This window comes from Pelodiscus sinensis, chromosome 1 (assembly GCF_049634645.1).
Source record: "Pelodiscus sinensis isolate JC-2024 chromosome 1, ASM4963464v1, whole genome shotgun sequence".
NCBI classification, from domain to species: Eukaryota; Metazoa; Chordata; order Testudines; family Trionychidae; genus Pelodiscus; species Pelodiscus sinensis.
In genome coordinates, this window is record NC_134711.1 from 289,468,446 (window position 1) to 289,487,068 (window position 18,623).

An 18,623-nucleotide genomic window follows, 5' to 3' on the forward strand; every position below is an offset into this window, starting at 1 on the left:
GTGGTATCATTTTGTATCCACTTCTCCTTGGTATAAATGGCTACAAGATATAGGCAGCAGAGAACAGACCCCTTGTTTTTATTTAATAATGTTAAGTATTTTCCTTTTTAGGATGGGGTGATATATTTAATATGGCTGCAGCTATTGCTGTTGCCTTTATTTTTTTTTAAGCAGTTTCATCCTTGTTTTTCTTCTTAAACGTTCTGTTGAAGAGAGACCAATTTAGGGTTAGGGACAATAGCAATCCATTGTAGGCTAATATGTTTATAACATTATTTATGGTCCTCTTCAACAATTTTTACTCTAGCAGAACTCCCACTGCTTCAGTTGCTGAAGGAGGTTTGTAATTCTAAGTTAAACAAAATATTAAAAATACTTAATTTAAATTTGCCTTTACCCATCTCTTACCATATACAACCAAAGACCTTGGTTTTGAAATTTGAAAGCAAAGAAAAATTCTTTAAGTAATGGATTACTAGTTGCACAGAAAATAAAACTGAGCTTCTCTGGAGAAGAAACATTTACAGAATTGCATGTTTTATGTTGAGGATCTTCTGTAAAGTTTTAAAATTTGATCACCCACTATCGGTTCAGAAATATTTTTGTTACGTTAGTCCAGTTTTTTTCAGGCAGAGGTATCTTTACTTTTCTTCAGGCATCTTATTCTCATCAAGCATGGGATGGATTAATCTGCGTATAAAGCTAATACTTAGTGTTTACTTAGCATAAGGGTGAGCAGTAATTTTTATGGGCCAAAATTTTTATTTTTATCTTCAATGATATTAATGGAGGAGGCGCAGGGTCTGGAATGGACATTTGGTGCAGAAGGAAGCTAGGGGGAAGGGATTGCGGTGGACAGTATGGGGTTTGGGAGGGAGTTTGGGTGAAGGAAGAGGTTGTAACCTGGTGCAGGGGATTGGGTTGCAGGAGGGGGTTCTGAGGATAGAGTTGTGACCTAGGGCAGGGAATTAGGATGCAGGATCTGGGAGGGGTTCAGAAGTGGGGCGGAGAGTTTGGATTATGTGGGGTAGGGGGGCAAGAGTGGGGGGACAGGGTTGGAGGAAGGGACTGGGATTCCAGAAGCAGGCTCTGGCTGGGAGACTTACCTGGATGACTCCTGGCCAGTAGCCCAACACGTTTCTCAGGCATCCTCCCACCCCTGCCTCTGTTGCAGGGGCCATGTACGTCTCTGAATAAGAGGAGGACTGGTGCTTTGTGTGCTGCCTGTTTCCGGCAGCTCCTGTTGGTCAGAAACTGGCAATGAGATTGTGCTGGGGGAAGAAGCCTCTCCCACTCTCGGGCTCACAGCTGTGAAAAAGAAATGGTCCAGCAGCCACTTTTCTGAGTAGTTTGTGGAGAGGTGCTGCAAGCAGGGAGCCTGCCTGAGTTTCCCCATTTCTCCAAGGGCTATATCCAGTGGATTGGTGGGCCAGATTCGGCCTGTAGGCCATATTTTGCCCAGCCCTAACATAGTACCTTGAATCTGCAGATCTGAACACAGTTTTCAAGCATTAATGCCTTAAGTCTAGGAATAAAAACACTCTTTTGGGGGCAGAAAGTATTATATTGATTTTACAGATAAAGAATAAGAACCATAAGAATGGTCATACTGGGTCAGACCAAAGGTCCATCTAGCCCAGCATCCTGTCTTCTGAGAGTGGCCAATGCCAGATGCCCCAGAGGGAGTGAATGGAACAGGGAAACATCAAGCAAGCCCTCTTCCATCACCCATTCCTACTCTCTGACAGAAGCTAGGGATGCCATTTCTATCCATCCTGGCTTATAGCCACTGATGAACCTAACCTCCCTGAATCTCTTTTTTTGAACCCTGGTAAAGTCCCAGTCTTCACTACCTCCTCTGGCAAGGAGTTTCACAAGCCAACCGTGCGCTGTGGGAAGAATCAAATTAATCCCTTTTGTAACTCCATTTAAATAGTTATGAACTCTATGTGCTCAGAACCTCTGAAAATAAACCTACAAATATTAATTTCCCTCAGATTACCCAGGAGGTCTGTTGCAAAGCTGAGAATAGAACTCCACTCTCTTAATCCTGTGTTTTTGCCATGAAGCCATTCTTCTCAAATATTTTCCTAGGAAATATACACATGGATTTCTAATCCTTTCAATAACTACCTTCGGTGCTTTTAGCTTTTGTTTGTTTGCTTGCTTTGCTTTAAAGAAGCTTTATTGCAGAAAGAGAGAAATATTTGCAGGGAAATAACTTTTCTATGAGCTGCATCTGTTGTTCACATGAATTGAGTACCCTTCACTATAATTTTATCTTTACAGCCAATGTGCTCTGTTTATCCATGTTATCTTGTATATTTATTGGAAAGATATTGCAATTCAGAATGTACTTAGAACTTTTAAAGCTTGTTAAACAGTGCTGTACTGAAATACTTCTATAACCCATTTAGGTCCTGCTCAGGTTCCAATGATGTCCCCAAATGGTTCAGTGCCTCCTATTTATGTGCCTCCTGGATATGCCCCACAGGTATGTCCGAACATGTGGTTCATATGACTTCATATATTCACATAATTTGAAGTTGCATAAAACATACATAAAATCCTGGGACTCAAATAATGATTAGCTGTTCAACCTGGTTTCCAGAATTACAGTGATTTGCAAAAGCAATTATGGTGGTGTCCCATGATGTCTCTTCAGTAGAAGTCTCCTTGTATGCTTCTATTAGCCTCCTTTTTTATGCATATGTATAATATTTATTTTATTTCCAATTATTTATATTGTAATAGCATACTAAGTTCACAGTCTGGATCAGGAAACCCTAGTGGTAAGCATTGTACAAACATATAGAAAGATGTCGTTTCTTATTCTATAGAACATACACGCCAAGACCCCAGTCCTGCACTGAACTTCATATTGGTAGATCCTCTTTGTTTGCGCAAAGCCCTGTTTACTTCAAGGTGGGCTCCATCTAGTTAGTGTTCTTCCTCCCCAAGAGCTCCCTGCCAGGCTAAGACTTAAATGAGTAAAACAGCCAAATAGTTTATATAGACAACATAACATGTAAGATAAACTGCCAATTATCTCTTTCATATATATTGTCACTTATTATTTGTGTCTGCAATGCCTAGCCTAATGTAAAACCAACATGGTTGTGGTCATTAGAAATGATTGCATTACTATACTAGCCTTTGATAAATGTCAGTGTATTGCCTTACAGTTTTTTCTCTTTCCTCTGTACTGGTTTTGCAGCCACCCCACTCTCCCTTTGCTGACCAATGTGCACAGCCTGGGGTATAGAATAAGAAACAAACATACAAGTCAAAATACAGTACAACTTGAAAAAAAAAACCAAAGCCAGTCAGATGGTCACCAGCAGAGAATTTGCATACAGGGCAGGAGGTCCACCTACTTTCACTGCGGCTTGCTCACATTAAATGACCATGCGATCAACTTTTTATACATATACCTTTCCCAGCAGGAAGTGAATGTACAGGGCTCTAGTGTGCCACATGCTTATTGCCCTTGTGGACTCTGTTACTGTGCACTAAATGTACCATAATCAGAACTTTTATTTTTCAGTAGCATGATTCATGGCAGGTTAGCATGCTGTCGATTCATACCCTGGATTAATATGCACTGACCGTATAAACAAGCCCTTGGTTAGTTCTTAAATTTTTAATATTAGAGTTCTGAAATTGGAAGGAGAAATGGATTTTGTGGTCTTTAGTTGTTTCATTTTGTTTTAGACCATAACCGGAAGGCATGTTACTTATCAAAATTCATGTTTTATCATTAGAAAACATGAAAATCCTTACATCTTTGCCATGACCTTGTTAATTCTGTATTTTGTTTATTTCAAGTGGTTTACTTTAATGCTAAAATGTGATTAAAATAAAGGCTAAATAATTTTAGTGATATTAATAAATTAGTCATAGAAGTGTAGGACTGGAAGGGCATGTCTACACTAGGAAATTATTTTGAAGAAATAACTCCCAAAATAATTATTTCAAAATAGCATGTCCACATTACAGGGAAGCCTTGAAATTAGTCCGAGGCAGGCTCCCTTAATGTGGATGTACTACCTCAACTTAGAGCCCCATGAAGCACTAAGGAGTAATTACTTTGAATAACTTGGAGTAGTTATTTTGAAAAACAGTAGTGTGGACACTTCACTTCTGCTATTTCAAAATAACTATTTCAAAATGAGCATTATTCTTCATGGAAAGCAGGAGTTACTACTTTTAAATAACCAGCCCTTTATTTCAAAATAACGAGCTTAGTAGTGTGGATGTGCCTCTTGTTGTTTTAAAATAACTCTCTAGTATAGACCAGAGTGAAGGGACCTCAGTGGGTAATCTAGTTCAGTCCCATGTACTTAAGGCAGTACTATGTAATAACTAGATCATTCCCGACAGGTGTTTGTTTAACCCAGCGGTTCCCCACCTTTTCCAGATGAGAACCCATTTTGACAATTCAGGAAGACTTGGTAACCCAAGGCAATTCAAAAATGGGGAGAGGAGGAGGAGCAGAGCCACCGGGGGAGACACTTGGCGACCCTGAAATGTAATGGTGACCCATATTTGGGTCCCGACCCATAGGTTGGGAAACCTAACCTGTTGTTAAAAACCTCCCGTGACAGATTCAACAACCTCTCTAGATAGTTTGTTCCAGTGCTTAACCACCCTAACCATTTTTTTCAGTATTCACTCTAAACTATTTGTTTTAAGACCATTGCTTCTTGTCCTGTCATCAGATGTTAAAAAGAACAACTCTTCACCTTCCTCCTTGTAATAACCTTTTATGTATATGAAAGTTGTAATCATGTTCTTCCTCAGTCTTCTCTTTCCCAGACTAAAAAAACTTACTTTTTCAGTCTTTCCTCATAGATCATGTTTACTAGACCTTTAATCATTTTTGTCCTCTGGACTTTCTCCAATTTGTCCTCATCTTTCCTGATATGTAGTGCTCAGAATTGGACACACTACTCCTATTGTGGACTAATTAGCACAGAGTAGAGCAAAAGATTTACTTCTCATGTCTTGCTTCCAGCAATCCTGCTAATACATCCCAGGATGAAATTTTATTTTTTGTTGTTATTGCTGCAACAGTGTTAGACTATTGAGTCATATCTAGCTTGTGATCCACAGTGACTCCCAGAACCCATTCCACAGTACTCCTTCCTAGGCAGTCACTTCCCATTTTGTATGTATGAGATTCAGAGGCATAGCCAGGATGGAACAAGTGAGTGGGCCCTGATTTCAGGTGAGTGAACAGTAGTGGAGCCACCTTTCCCCACCATCCACCACTCCTCCCGCTGGCCCTGGGCTAGGAAGGGATAGATTCACAGGGGCCTTGTAAAAATGGGGGGGAGCATAAATATGTATGCCTTGTACTTTCCATCTGGCACTTGGGGCTTGCCCTACTCTGCCCACCTGGAGCTTTCAATGAGGAGTGGGGTTGTGGTGCCGGTGCTTGCCCTAGCTCTGGTGCTCCAGCCATGAAGCAGAATTGGGGGGGGGAGTGGCTTGCCCTGCTTCCCCTGCCCACCTGGCGTTCCTGCTTTACAAGCCCCCAACTCTGCTCCCTGGCAGGAACACAGGATGAGTGGAGCACGGCTAGCCCATGTCTCTGCTCCCCAGACTAGGCTGGAGCACTGGACGGAGAGGAGCAAGCCCCCATATATGAGCAGGAGCAGAGCCAGGACTGGAGGTGGATGGGCTTGGTGCCTAAGTGCATGGGTCATAAAGCCCATCCCTTGCTACACCCCTGGTGTAACTGTTTCCCTATACTTAACATGAAGAAGAAGAAGAAAAAAAACCTGAAGGTGCCCTGCAAATGTATATTAAGAGGTGTTGAAGACCTGCAGATATACATGCTGAATGACCAAAACCCCTGGGCTAGGAAGGCTATTCAACATATTCATCATTCATGTGTTATTTTAGTTTCGGTTTCTTATACCCCATTTCCTGAATTTTGAGATTTCACACTATACTTCCTGCTTCTGGAGATTAGAGCCAGCATTTAGAATAAGATATGCTTTGGTTTTCACACACTTTATGCAACTAATAAGTGTTTCAGAAAGTATGTGATATACTGTTTAAAAAACAACAGGATTTGTTTTACCACCAATATCGTGGGAGTTAAATTCATTCTGGGAAGAGAGTGAAATTACACTTGTATTGTGTGTGGTCCAGTCTGTTTACATCCCTTGATCTGTAGTGGATCTCCCAATGTTGGTGCTGATAGGTTTGCACAAAGATACAGAAGATGAGCCTTATGCCAAATTTAAATGTTTAACTGGTAAGATTATGGTTGCATTCAGCATCCCTCATTGCTGGAGGAAAAATCATTCTTGGACACTTTTTTTTTTTTGTTTTTTTGTGCAGTTATCTGATTAGCACACACAATTGCATTTAATGCTTAAATAAATATACAATTGTGCATGTAAGTTATTTGCAATTAACTTTTAATTATTGGATTTCAGAACCTAATGTCATGAATGGGGCAGTTTCCCAAGAGGGACTGCACTATATTGGTTTGCACTTTGTTTACAGTCAAATAAAATTTGGATTTTTTTAAGGCATAAGGGCAAGAAACATTGTTTTAATGAAATCTTCCTTGCTACCGAATTTGAATCTGTTATGGGGCTGGATAAATACTGCTAGCAGGCTAGATCTAACCACCAGGCTGGTTGTCTGAAAACACTGCCATATAGGTTGTCTCCATTCTCTAGCAGTTGAGTATGATGATGCTGCAGAAACTGTACAGGGGCATCATAGAGAATAGGAGCTGGCACAGGTCCAGGTGTGGAAAGAAAGGTAGATTTTAATACATTATGCTTTGCTGAATACCTTTTATAGCTGTGTGATATGCTGCATTTTTAGAGTTAAAATTTTTAAAATATATGTATACGCATTTGAAGTTCTACTTAGTCTGACATGCTGAGATATCACAGGAGGCTGTGAACTAGACATAATCTTACACACTGTAAATGCCTCAACTAAGTGCAACAGGGCCAAGAGAACTTTCATTCTTTATTTTTTCAGTTTGTCAGACTCCAAATTTTGCTGTAACACGTAGCATAATTTTTGTATGTTAGAAACATATTTCATTTGACTATCCTTGCTTCAAACAAACGGGTCTTAAAACTAATTAAAATTACATCTTTGTGTTTGGGCAATTAAACTGGCCAACTCTAATTATAGCTGCCTATACTTCTGTTGTTATATCTAAATTGCAAGGATAGCACTTCAGCAATTTTGGTAGATTTAAGAAATGTTGTTTTAGTTTAAAATATTCTTCTTTTCCAACAAGGGACTGTTTCAATGTGATATTTACTTTAAAGCAAGGGTGGGGAACCTAAGACCTGGAGGCCGCATCCGGCCCCCAGCTTGCCTGGATTCTGCCCCTAATGGTCCGGGCTCCCTCCAGCATTGGGGAGCTTGTGCTGGTGCTCCAGCTCCCCCGCTGTCCCCACACAGCACACACAAAATGTACTAGCTTGGACCCCCCCCCCCCCCCCCCCCCCAAGGCTCTAGTGTGGAAGGGAGAAGTGTCTTTATCCTTCACAGTCAGGGGTCACATCCGTGATTTTGTTTCTGGTTTTTATTTTGGGTGGGGGGTTGTTTTGTTTTTATTTTTCCTTCTTCTGTGCAGCCGCCAACTGATCTTTCTGTGGGACCATCACAGTAGAAGGTCATCTCACTAAACATCACTGCAACTCACAATATATGCCAATTGGTCCATCTTCTATGGTAGGAAGATATTTAGGATATTACTAGGGGGCTGTGCCCTCTGCTTTGTACGCTCGCCTACCCCCCTTTTTCTTGCTGCTGAGAGAGCCTATTGATGTTGATGACATGATGACGTCATCCTGTTGCCCAGCAGGACATTCTGTCATCTGGCAGGTGAAACTTTTTTATGCAGAGAGATATAGTAGACATATAGGTTTTCCTTTTCCTTTTTTCTGAATGGCTATTGCTTCCTGTTACATACAAACTGCAACTTCATCAGCATGCAGACCTGTCAGCTTAATGGCCTAGCAACTGCCTCTGAGATATTATTCTGTAACACTTTGTTATTGGAATCTTGAGGTCAGTGTAATTTTTTTTTTTCCCCTTTTTGGCACTCTGAAGGCTGAAGTTATTGCCTCCACAATACGTCCAACTATGGTAACTCCATTCCAGGAGGAATAACAGCTAATTCAGGTTAGGGCTTTACTTCCAACTCCCGTTTCACTGCCGTGTGTAGACGCAGGCAGTTATTCCGGGCTAGGCAGTTTCCAAAATGGTGACCGCCCGGGAACATGCTAATGAAGCGCAGGATATTTAAATCCCGCGCTTCATTTGCAATTTTGGTCTCCCTCATTAGCCTCCCTAGTTCAAACTAGGGGGCTAGTGTAGACATACCCTAACTCTTTCCTGCAAGAAATCCACTTAAACACACTTCTAAGGATCCGTCATTTTCTTCTCTGTTTTTGTCATAACATCACCATTTTGCTCTGCTTGTGCCATTGAAGATTGTTTTGCTCTTACATTCAAAAAGAAAACAATTTTTAAGATAATTTTTATCTTTCAGACTGCATAGCTCCAACTCCATTTCTTCTTTAAGGCGTATATTTGAAATGAGCTGTTTGTTATCTAAAATAATTATTTCGTTCTCTTGGCTTACAGGTTATCGAAGACAATGGTGTTCGAAGGGTTGTGGTGGTTCCCCAGGCTCCAGAATTTCACCCTGGCAGTCATGCAGTAATACATCGGCCTCCGCATCTTCCATTGTCTGGCTTCATTCCACTTCAAGCCATGATGCCCCCTCCACCACGACATATATACTCAACAGTGACTGGAGCAGGTGATATGGCTTCACAGTACATACCACAGTATCACACTTCACAAGTATATGGAGATCTGGGTAAGTAAATTATCAAAGTGTTACAGAGCCTATCAAAGCATCATGTTCATATCTTAATGGCTTCTCTGATCCATTCAGTATTCTTCCATTGTGTAACTGTTAGCTGTAAGCACTATTATAGCCTAAACTAGAGCTATTAGCTAGGCATCCTGCAGTACAAATAAAGGCAGTATTAGAGAACCATATAAGTTTTTTATTAAGGTATGTTAAGTACATTGTTTCAGAAGATTGTCTGATATCACAATTCTACTTAGATTAGACCGGTTGAGTTAGAGAAGAAGGCTCATCCCACAGGATCAGTAAGAGATATATGATGTACTTTTTGTGGTGCAGTGAGTGTTACTCTTTCCTCTGACTTGGTATTTAAATCGTTGCTTCAGCATGGTTCTACGAGATGGTGATCTTGCAAGTGTATCCTTCATTTGAGACATAAAAAGGAGTTCTTGATTACCTGTGGGGTTTTTCATAAGAGTAAGAGTGTTAACTCTATCCTGGCTAAATTCCAGTATAGGTATGTTCTTCCTACCAAAAATTCATTATGTAATTAAGTATAGTGGTGGTTCCACTTTGTCCTAAACTGGTGTATAATGGTGCAGTATACATTTAGAGATTTGTAGCTGGGTGCATACACCAATTTTGAGAGCTCTCTTAGAGCCAGAGGGGCTTTTTGGTTGTTTCTTTAATTAATGTATTTCAGTATTTAATTTTGTTGTAGATTTCCTACTTCCCAGTTCCTCATCTCCTTTATTTTTTGTAAATAGTGCTGATATTGAATGGTTTTGGATCGTGTAGCTCTAATGCCAGTTTTATTAGCCTGCCAGGGTAGTCCTCTCAGAGGACATTAACGTTTTCCTTCTCTAAAGACCCCAAGTAGGGATGTGAATGATTCACTGGTTAAACAGCTTAACAGGCAGTCCAACAGGATGGAGTAGCCTGCTACATTGTGGGAAGAGGGGCACTCAGGCCAGGCCAGAGCAGCCTGCCACTGTTCAAGCAGTTAACTGGTTCAATATAACATTTAACTGTTAACTGATTAAACAGGAGTTTACATCCATACCACTGACCACCACAGGTTTTGAGCACTATTGGGGTATGAAAACCATTTTTCAGAATACCCCCTCCAGATTGCTAATATTTAAATATCCAGAAAAAAATTACCCATGTCTGGACATGTAAGATTTCCTGAGCTCATTTACTACTTACATAATTCCTAATATAATCCTAATGCAGTTTAAAACCAGTTTTATATGATACTTTTAAAATTCTGTATTGTATTTTCCTAATAATGTGGACTTACTATATGTATCAGTGGTATACATTTTGTTTCTTAAATTGAATTAGAGTGGTTATGTACACAAATATAAGACGGCACTTGTTGCAGTGGAGTGGAATATGGAATATATAGTACATTTATATAATATTTAGGATCTGGACTACCAGACAATGTCCCTTTACATTAGGGATGTAATAGTGTATCAGGTTAAATGATTATTCAATGAGCGGATGCTGATTGGTTAACACTACCGGCCACATGCAAACATTTCTCCCCACTCCCTCCCGACTCTCCCATGGCTCTGTATTTAAAGTATTTTGTGAGCCTGAGAGCAGGCAGGAGGGCTCAATCTCAGCTCGTGCCAGGTCCCGGCAGTTACCCTCGCCCCCCCCCCCCCCGCCGCGCCCCCCCTCCCCCGATCCCGGCTCTACATTTAAAGTATTTTGGGAGCCCATGAGCAGGCAAGCTGTCTGGCTCTATCTCGGCTCGTGCCAGCTCCCAGCAGCTACCCCCACTGCAGCTCTGCATTTAAAGTATTTGAGGAAATACTTAAATGCAGATTTGCAGCGGGGGTAGCAGCCGGGACCCAGCACAAGCTGGGACTGAGCCAGCCTGACTGCATGCTGGCTCCCAAGCTCCTTTCAATGCAGAGTGATAGCAGTTAGTGGTGTAACCAAAATTTTTGTTGTCGACTGCATGGTTACCAAATTACATGCTTCCTAACATTCCTGCTTTAAACACAAACATTCTGTGATCTGATCTGCTCAAGTTTGAGGGATTAATAATGGAGCAAAAGAAGCATAAGATTTTTCTAAACCCAATTCATTTATATCAGTTCATTTACTGACTACTATATCATTTCACAGCTTAAAATCAATATTGACTTTTGGACGAAACTGAATATAGAAGCAGAAAAGACCAATCAAAATAGTCACAATGAGCACCACACATCTGAATCACCAAAATCAATCAATACATTTAACCAGTTAACCAATTAAATGGGATTTTAAATCCCTAGCTGTTAGTTGCTCAGAGTTTTTGAAAATCAGGTCCCTAACTCAGTGACTAAATTTAAACACAGTTTTCAAAATCTAGTCTATATAATCTGTCTCTGCACCTAACTTTCATGTGTAAAATTAAGGTAATTCCTGACTTCACATTAATGTTGTTGTGATAAATCCATAAGCACTCAGGAGGTGCTCAGATACTACTGGCATGAGTGCTGTATAAGTGCAAAGTGATGATTGTCTGATCCAAGACACACAACAGCCATTAAAGTCATTTAGAGTTGTACAATGACCTCCATTTAAAAATGTTGCTTTGTCTGATAGTCCTCTTGCAAATGTGTAAGTGTGGATATGAAATAACGATTAGAAACTAAGTTCTCCAATTATTTTAAATTGTACCGTGCTTGGGGCAAGTATTTTGTCTCACTCGGTCTAGTACAGGTTGTACCTCTCTAAACCGAGTCTCTGGCCTGGGAACATTCGTGGGTTGGACCTCGGATGTTCTTGGACCAGAGAGCCCGGGGCAGGGAGCTTAGGCAATGTAGGGAGCACAGCGCCAGGGGGTGCAGGGAATCTTGTAATGTGGCCGGGAGCCCTGCAGCAGGGGACTCTGGGAGTGTAAAGAGCCCCGCGACAGGAGGTCTGCCAGCGTGGGGAGTTCTGGTGGTGCAGCCAGGAATCCCAGTTCAGGGACTCAGGTGGTGCAGGGAGTCCCGTGGTGCAGGGGGCTCAGGTGGTGCAGGGAGCTTTGGTGGTTTGTACAGAGCTGCTCGCTGTAGAGGTGTGCTACTTATGGAGAGCTTAGTGTTCTACCAGTAGCACATCGCTACCAGAAACAGCTCTGTTCGAGCCACCAGCGGTGCAGCAAGGAGCACAGCAGGGGGCTCAGGTGCCATGGGGAGTCCCACCGTGGAGGGTGGAGCCCCTCAGCAGTTGTCTCAGCCAGCACAGGAAACTCTGCAGTGTGGCTAGGAGCCCTATTGCAGGGGCTTAGGCGGTAAAGCTGTGAGTCCACGGGCTGAGGGGTCTAGCCAGGGCTGGCAGCACAGTTGGCTAAAGGCAGTGGGGGCTGGCTGGGACCAGAAGCAGTCAGCAGGTGCCTGGGAGGCCAGTGACAGGGGACATCCCCTGATTTGGCAAATTCCCTTGTTCAGGACTGGCCAGGTTCCCAGGGTGGCATACATAGGAGGTCCATCCTATATAATAATTCTCAGTATTCTGCCAGCTCTCTGCAAACACTGAAAAACAAACCTCAATTTTTAAGATGCAACTCTAAATGCTAGAATTTGGCTATTTTCAGCTATGTCATCTATTTATTTGCATGTTGTATTTACCCTTAGTAAATATATTTTCTTTCAGACTTAATATAAAAATCAATATATCATAACTGATGTTAGAGAAGAGATGCCTCTGTAGTAATTTTCAAGTCTTAGAAGCAGATTAATATGTTCTGCAGTATATTGTAGAAACTTGAAGTTAAAAGTTCAGTTCATTGAAGTCTGACACACAACTCCCATTGACTACCATGAAACCAGGATGTTACCCATGGTGAATATCTTAGCATGCTTAAAGGCTGGTACATTATAGCTGGGCTCTTTATTCTTTGTGGGACACTGGATTCAAATTTTGTGAATTTCTGCCATGTAAACAGTGTAGAATTCTGTTACGTTGAAATTTCCATTGTTACTTCAAGTGTTTTGAAAACCAGATCTTGATTCAATTAAATATGTGAAAATTAATAAAACAATCAGTACATTATTCCTTGTTTATTTTCATACTAAATTCAATATCTACTTCTGTTTTTAAATGTTTTAAATACTGGTGCAAAATGTAATGCTTTTTGCAAAGTTGCACATTTTTGTATTAGCAGAGGCAAACTGCTTTGCAGAATATGTCAGGAGTAGTATCTGCAGGTTTTGGCTGCCTAGTGTGGGATTGTTGGTGTTTTGTTACCTGGCATCAGGTGTGGAATGCAATTTGGGATTTTGGCAACCAGAAGCTTTGGCACTAGGAAGATGGATGTGGAGAAGGGGAAGGAAAGGGGACTATTCTTCTTTTTCCCTCCCCTTCGGTGCAGAAACAAAGGTGTTTTGGAATTTGAGGGAGAGCTTGAAATACTAGGTTACCACCCCCATAATCATCACGCAATTGGCTGCTTCTCAAATATCCATCATTGCATCAATCACCATATTCAGCACATTAACTGAATTTTTCTACTAAAATGATTGGGGAAATTAACTGGTTAATACAATTGAGATTATCATTAATACACTTCAAACTCAACTCTCAGTTGCAATGAATGACGTAGCAGACCCAATGGATGCACTTTCAGGCTGTTTTCAGGCTCTGGTAGATTGCCCGATAATGCCTCAAAATTTATTAAGTTGTACTGATTAAAATAAATCAGGTTCTAAAGCAGTTTAGTTAAATTAGTACAACCCCTCTTTCTCCTCCCATTCTCTTTCCCACCCCCATCTCCTGTGGATATAATCTTATTTCAATTTAAAAGAGTCTTGTGTTGTATTTAGCTTCAGTTGATTGCCTACCAGCTTGCATTATATCCAGTTTAAGACTCTCTTTTTTAAAACAAAATAAGGATGCTACACAAGTGGTTTGTATCCATTTAACTAAGTCTATTTAGAAACTAGTTTAATTTGCTAAAACTTTCTGTATATTTAAGGCCTTTAGTTCTGCTGCACAGTTCTATGGTAAGGGAAATTCTGTGACTGTAGAGTTTGTATAACATGTGTGACTCTGATCATAATTGGTTTATTTATTTTATGCAGATTATTTCATACAATAGAAAGATATAGTTAATGGCAGTCATTTTTATATTTTTAACTAAGCTAGCATTCCACCTACAGATTGTTCCAAATAAAGTGGTAAATATTCAAAGAAAATCTCTGTTTTAAAATTTGCAGAATGTAACAGGAGCTAGCTATCTGAGAATTAAATTAGGAATGTGAACAAGTAGTCAACTATCTGATAAGCAAATCAGAAATAGACAGCAAGGGAGGGGAGGAGAGGAGGGGGTGCTTCAAAGCGGCAGCACCACATGGAGCCTGGGGTTAGACCCCGGGCTGCACGTGGCACTACCACTTTGAAATGCAGCTCAGGGCCACCTGGGAGTCCCTAACTGGCCAGGGCTGAATGCTGCATTTCAGAGCAGCAGCCCCTCATAGAGACCGGGGTCTGCCTCTTTGAAATGCTGCATGCAGCCTAGGGTCAGCTGGGGATTCCCCTGCTAACTCCAGGCTCCATGTGGCACTGCTGCTGTGATATGCCACGGGGAACAGGGACCAGCAGTAGGCTGCTTGAGTCCCCCACTGGCCCCGTGCTCCACACAGCGCTTTTGCCTTTGAAGTGTAGCAACAGCCCCTGGGGCTGTTGCTACACTTCAGAGGCGGAGGCACCCTTATCAACTAATCGAATGGTCAGTGCATCAAATTGCATCAACTATTCAATTAGCCAAATCAAAATTGTACATCCCTAAATTGAATTAATATTTATATTTGTAAGTCCACTTCATAGTTATCTCTTCAGATTGTGTGCAATGATATGGTACATCTATTCAAGCTAAGATGCCAGTGTGTTACTTCTGTCTATTTAAAATATTAGCGATAAATCAAAATATCCAACAAGTTTATTTCCTTATATTTAGATTGGTTTATATGTATATATTGTAATGAGTATTATAAGTATCGTATGTGTACGTATGCTATCTATATAATGCAAAGAAAATATTTTATAAAGCTTTTTTCATTTTAAGTACTTTGTCTTAAAACCATCTTTGCTACCAAAAGTTGATGAGTTAACCATCTCATCCATCTGATACCTGTCTTCACATTTCTAAACTTTTCATCTAAACGCAACCACTGCAGAAACGGAGAAAGAAGAGAGACAGATTGTTCATCCTGAGAGCAATCTCCTTTTCCCATAAGTAAAACAAACACCAGCTGTTTCCTTTACTAATGACAGATAGGATTACACTGAGAAAACAGATCTGGTGCTGTGGTGTGTACCTTTTAAAAGGCTGCACTGCGTAATTAAAGAACTTCTGTATGTGATGTTAAATATGAATGAAAATGTTAGGGTTGGGAAAGGAAGTAGGATCTTCAGTACAAAATTTGTCAAGAATCAACAGTTCTTACTTATTGTTAGTTATTATTGTCCAAAACCCTGTTCTGTTTGTGTGGTTGGGCTTTTTTGGTTATGTCACAGCTATATACCAATTCACGACTATTTGCTGTTTTGATCAACTTGACTTCTAATTGAGGGTAGAGAGGGAGAGCGATGTCATATTGACAAGCACTAATTTTTCCATATTGATACTATTAGATCTTGTACCTAACAGTGCAGAGTGGGATTTGGAATATTTACGATTTATTTTTTAGTTAAAACAGAACTAATGATTACACTTTTTTTAAAAAAAAATTATATGCAACAGTTAGTATTTGCTTGAAATGCTAAATAGGTGAGCTTTTATGCTGGTTAGGTTCACAATGTGAAAAGAACAGATCTAATTTCAAGATTGTATTTGGAATCTCTTTAAATGAATTTGTAAATATATTTTATGCATTGTGGTATTTGCTGAGCATTTCCTGTTTTTGCTTTAATTTAGATGCTCTCTCTACCCATGGAAGGTCCAACTTTAGAGACGAAAGGTCTAGTAAAACATATGAACGTTTACAGAAAAAATTAAAAGATCGGCATGGAACACCGAAGGATAAATTGAACAGTCCGCCACTATCACCTCAGAAATGTCCTTCACCCACAGATGAACATAATGGACTTGAGAAAGGACAGAACACAAGTAGTGTAAGCACAGGATCTACAAAGAGCAAGACTTTGGGAAAAGGCAAAAGTAATTCTCAAGTGGATACAGAAGTAGAAGGTAAGTATTAGCAAAAAATTAACATGATGTAATTTTATCTGTATAGGTGGAGCACTCAGACTGTGATAAGATTGGAGCTGGACATCAGCCTGTTGATTTCAAATAACCAGAACAAAATGAAGATTACAACTACCCTTGTTAAAGGAGGGATAGCCCTGAGAAATTGCAGCTGCAAGCTTGCAAAGCTCCAACTTCATCTGAGCAAGTTTTGTAGGTCATAGAACACTAGAACTGGAAGGGACCTTGAGAGGTCATCGAGTCCTCACAGCAGGACCCAGTACTGTCTGACCATTCCTGATAGATGTCATGCCATATAATAGATAGGTCATATCATACAATTCCATTTAGATAAATGTCTGCACTTTGTCCACCATTGGGTTTCTCTTTTTTATGTTGATGGTACCACTTTTTGATGTATCTATCAGCACAAACTATTTGCATGGCACTGTGGAGGACATAAAGGAGGCAATCCCTGCCAAGGATGACTTGTAATTTTTACGGTTGGTGGACACAATTTAAAGAATTGGGGGGGGGAGGGTATGTGACTGCCCCACAAATCACCTCTGGACCCTTTCCCACTTTCCCTGTACCTCCTACACATGCTCCAATCCAGCTCCACCTTATCCCCTTTCCCCCCACTCCCTTCACAACTCCTTCCCCACTTATTTCTCCCATCACTTCCCCTAATATAGGCCAAACAGATAACTGTGGTACAGGTGGGGAGGAATTCAGAGGGCTTCCCCACATCAATGCTGGTATTGCTGCACTGCCAACCCCATCTTTCCTCTCTTCTCTACACACCTGTTAGTGGGATTCAGTGGGAGCACAAGTTGCCAGTGCCTTTTCCAGGCACTTACTCCTGAGCTGAACTCAGCCCAACTCCCTCCCTGGCAGAAATGACCTCACATGCCCTTCCAGTTGTCTCTGGCTCCACTATTTTTACATTGCAGTTATTAAGCAGATGAAATATCCTATTTTTATATGGGCTTTTGTTTTCATATTTAACTTCTAAATGTCTTTCTATACCAAAAGCTTGAGGGGTAGCTGAGTTAGTCTGTAACAGGAAAAACTTAAAAAACAACAAATAGTCTAGTAGCACCTTAAAGTTTAACAAAACATGTAGATGGTATCATGAGCTTTCGTGGGCACAGCCCACTTCTTCAGATGATGCCAGGTTCCCCCACTTCACCTCTGCCTTTGAAATGTAGCAAGAGCTGCAGGTTGTGGCAGTTCCATCGACTACTCGATTAGCTTATTAATAAACTTTAACATCCATAATAATCAGAAGCAAGCTCCCCATAGTCCAGGATGCACCAACTCAAAACAGCATCAAACCCTGCCAGAACAGATTTAAAACCTTCATACATATCACCACTGCTACAATGGTCAGTATCCACACAACACACCTTTCAAGATCCATTGGTTATATGCTTGCTTGTTACAACATGTTAGAGAGACAAGGTGAATGTGGTATAGGTCGCATCTCTAAAATCTGGGATTCTCTGGTCCAGTAACACCTGTGGTCTGGCATGACTGTTCTGCTTCACAGGCAGCAGTCCCTGTCTGCAGGAATCCCAGCTCCCTGCAAGGACCTGCTAGGACAGGCTGCTGCTGGAGCTGCCAGAGCAGCTTTCCCTACTCCTTTATCAGAGGCAGCAGTGGGGAGAAGCAGAGATAGTGTTATGGGGAACTGGCTTTTAAGCTGGCTCCCCCCAGCACTGGCTCCTACTCCCTCTCCCTTGCTGCCTCTGATAGAGGCTTAACGGGTAGTCGACTAATCAACTACATTCTTACATCACTAGCTTGTCCTCCTCCTGTTTCCAGTCCTTGCTCCAGCTATCCATTCCAGTCCCTGCTCCAGCATTGTTTTCACTCTTGCTTCAACGGTTGTCTGCTTAGGATTCAGCCCTTGTTTTGCTCCAGACTTAGGCTTCAATCCTAAACTCAGGCTCTTGTTTACAACTCTGGTTTACCCTCTGGCTCTGGCATTCCGCTTTTGTCCCTCCATTACTTACCCTTGGCTAGATCCTGAACTCTCTTTCACCTCAACACAGCTGTAACCAGTAGGCTGATCTGTGGTCTCAACCTCTAGGGCTGACCACACCATAGCTTGGCTGGTTATATCGCTTCTGTGTTCTCCCTATTGGAAGGGACAAGATTGTTGCTGGGGCTGGTCCTTGAACGTGTTACTGATTGCTTGATGGCCTATTTTAAGGCCTGTTTACACTGCGGGAGGGGTAGCTGCCCTAGGGCAGTGGCCAGAGCCCCAGGCCCTTTGAATCAACATGAGAGTTCTGCGGGGCACATTCCACGCTGCCCTGTGGGCTTCCTGAGAGAGGCTAGTCTTAGTTCTGCCTCTTCTGTCCAAACTCCAGCTCCTTCTGGGGGCGCAGCTCCATCCTCACACACACACCTTGTCCAGGGGCTTGGCAAATTTGTTAGCCCCACTGCCTATTTTCACTGTGTGTGAATAGTATTACACTTTTATATACAATAAGTTGTGGCTTTTTAGTAAATTTAAAAACAAAATAACATATCAGTAAAGATGTAATTGTCAATATTAGTCTATAT

At 41.3% G+C, this 18,623-nt stretch overlaps 1 protein-coding gene across 7 annotated transcripts in view; it reads left to right on the forward strand.

The window, feature by feature from the left end:
• FNDC3A (fibronectin type III domain containing 3A) overlaps positions 1–18,623 on the forward strand; it is a 209,313-nt gene that overhangs the window by 113,112 nt on the left and 77,578 nt on the right. For 6 of the 7 annotated variants that reach the window (XM_075919050.1, XM_075919052.1, XM_075919051.1 and 3 more), the window contains 3 exons: positions 2,418–2,494; positions 8,641–8,878; positions 15,780–16,052. In XM_075919050.1, coding sequence (XP_075775165.1) covers positions 2,418–2,494; positions 8,641–8,878; positions 15,780–16,052 — 588 coding nt within the window. The remainder of the gene's footprint in view (positions 1–2,417; positions 2,495–8,640; positions 8,879–15,779; positions 16,053–18,623) is intronic. The other variant, XM_075919054.1, reaches the window with a different exon arrangement.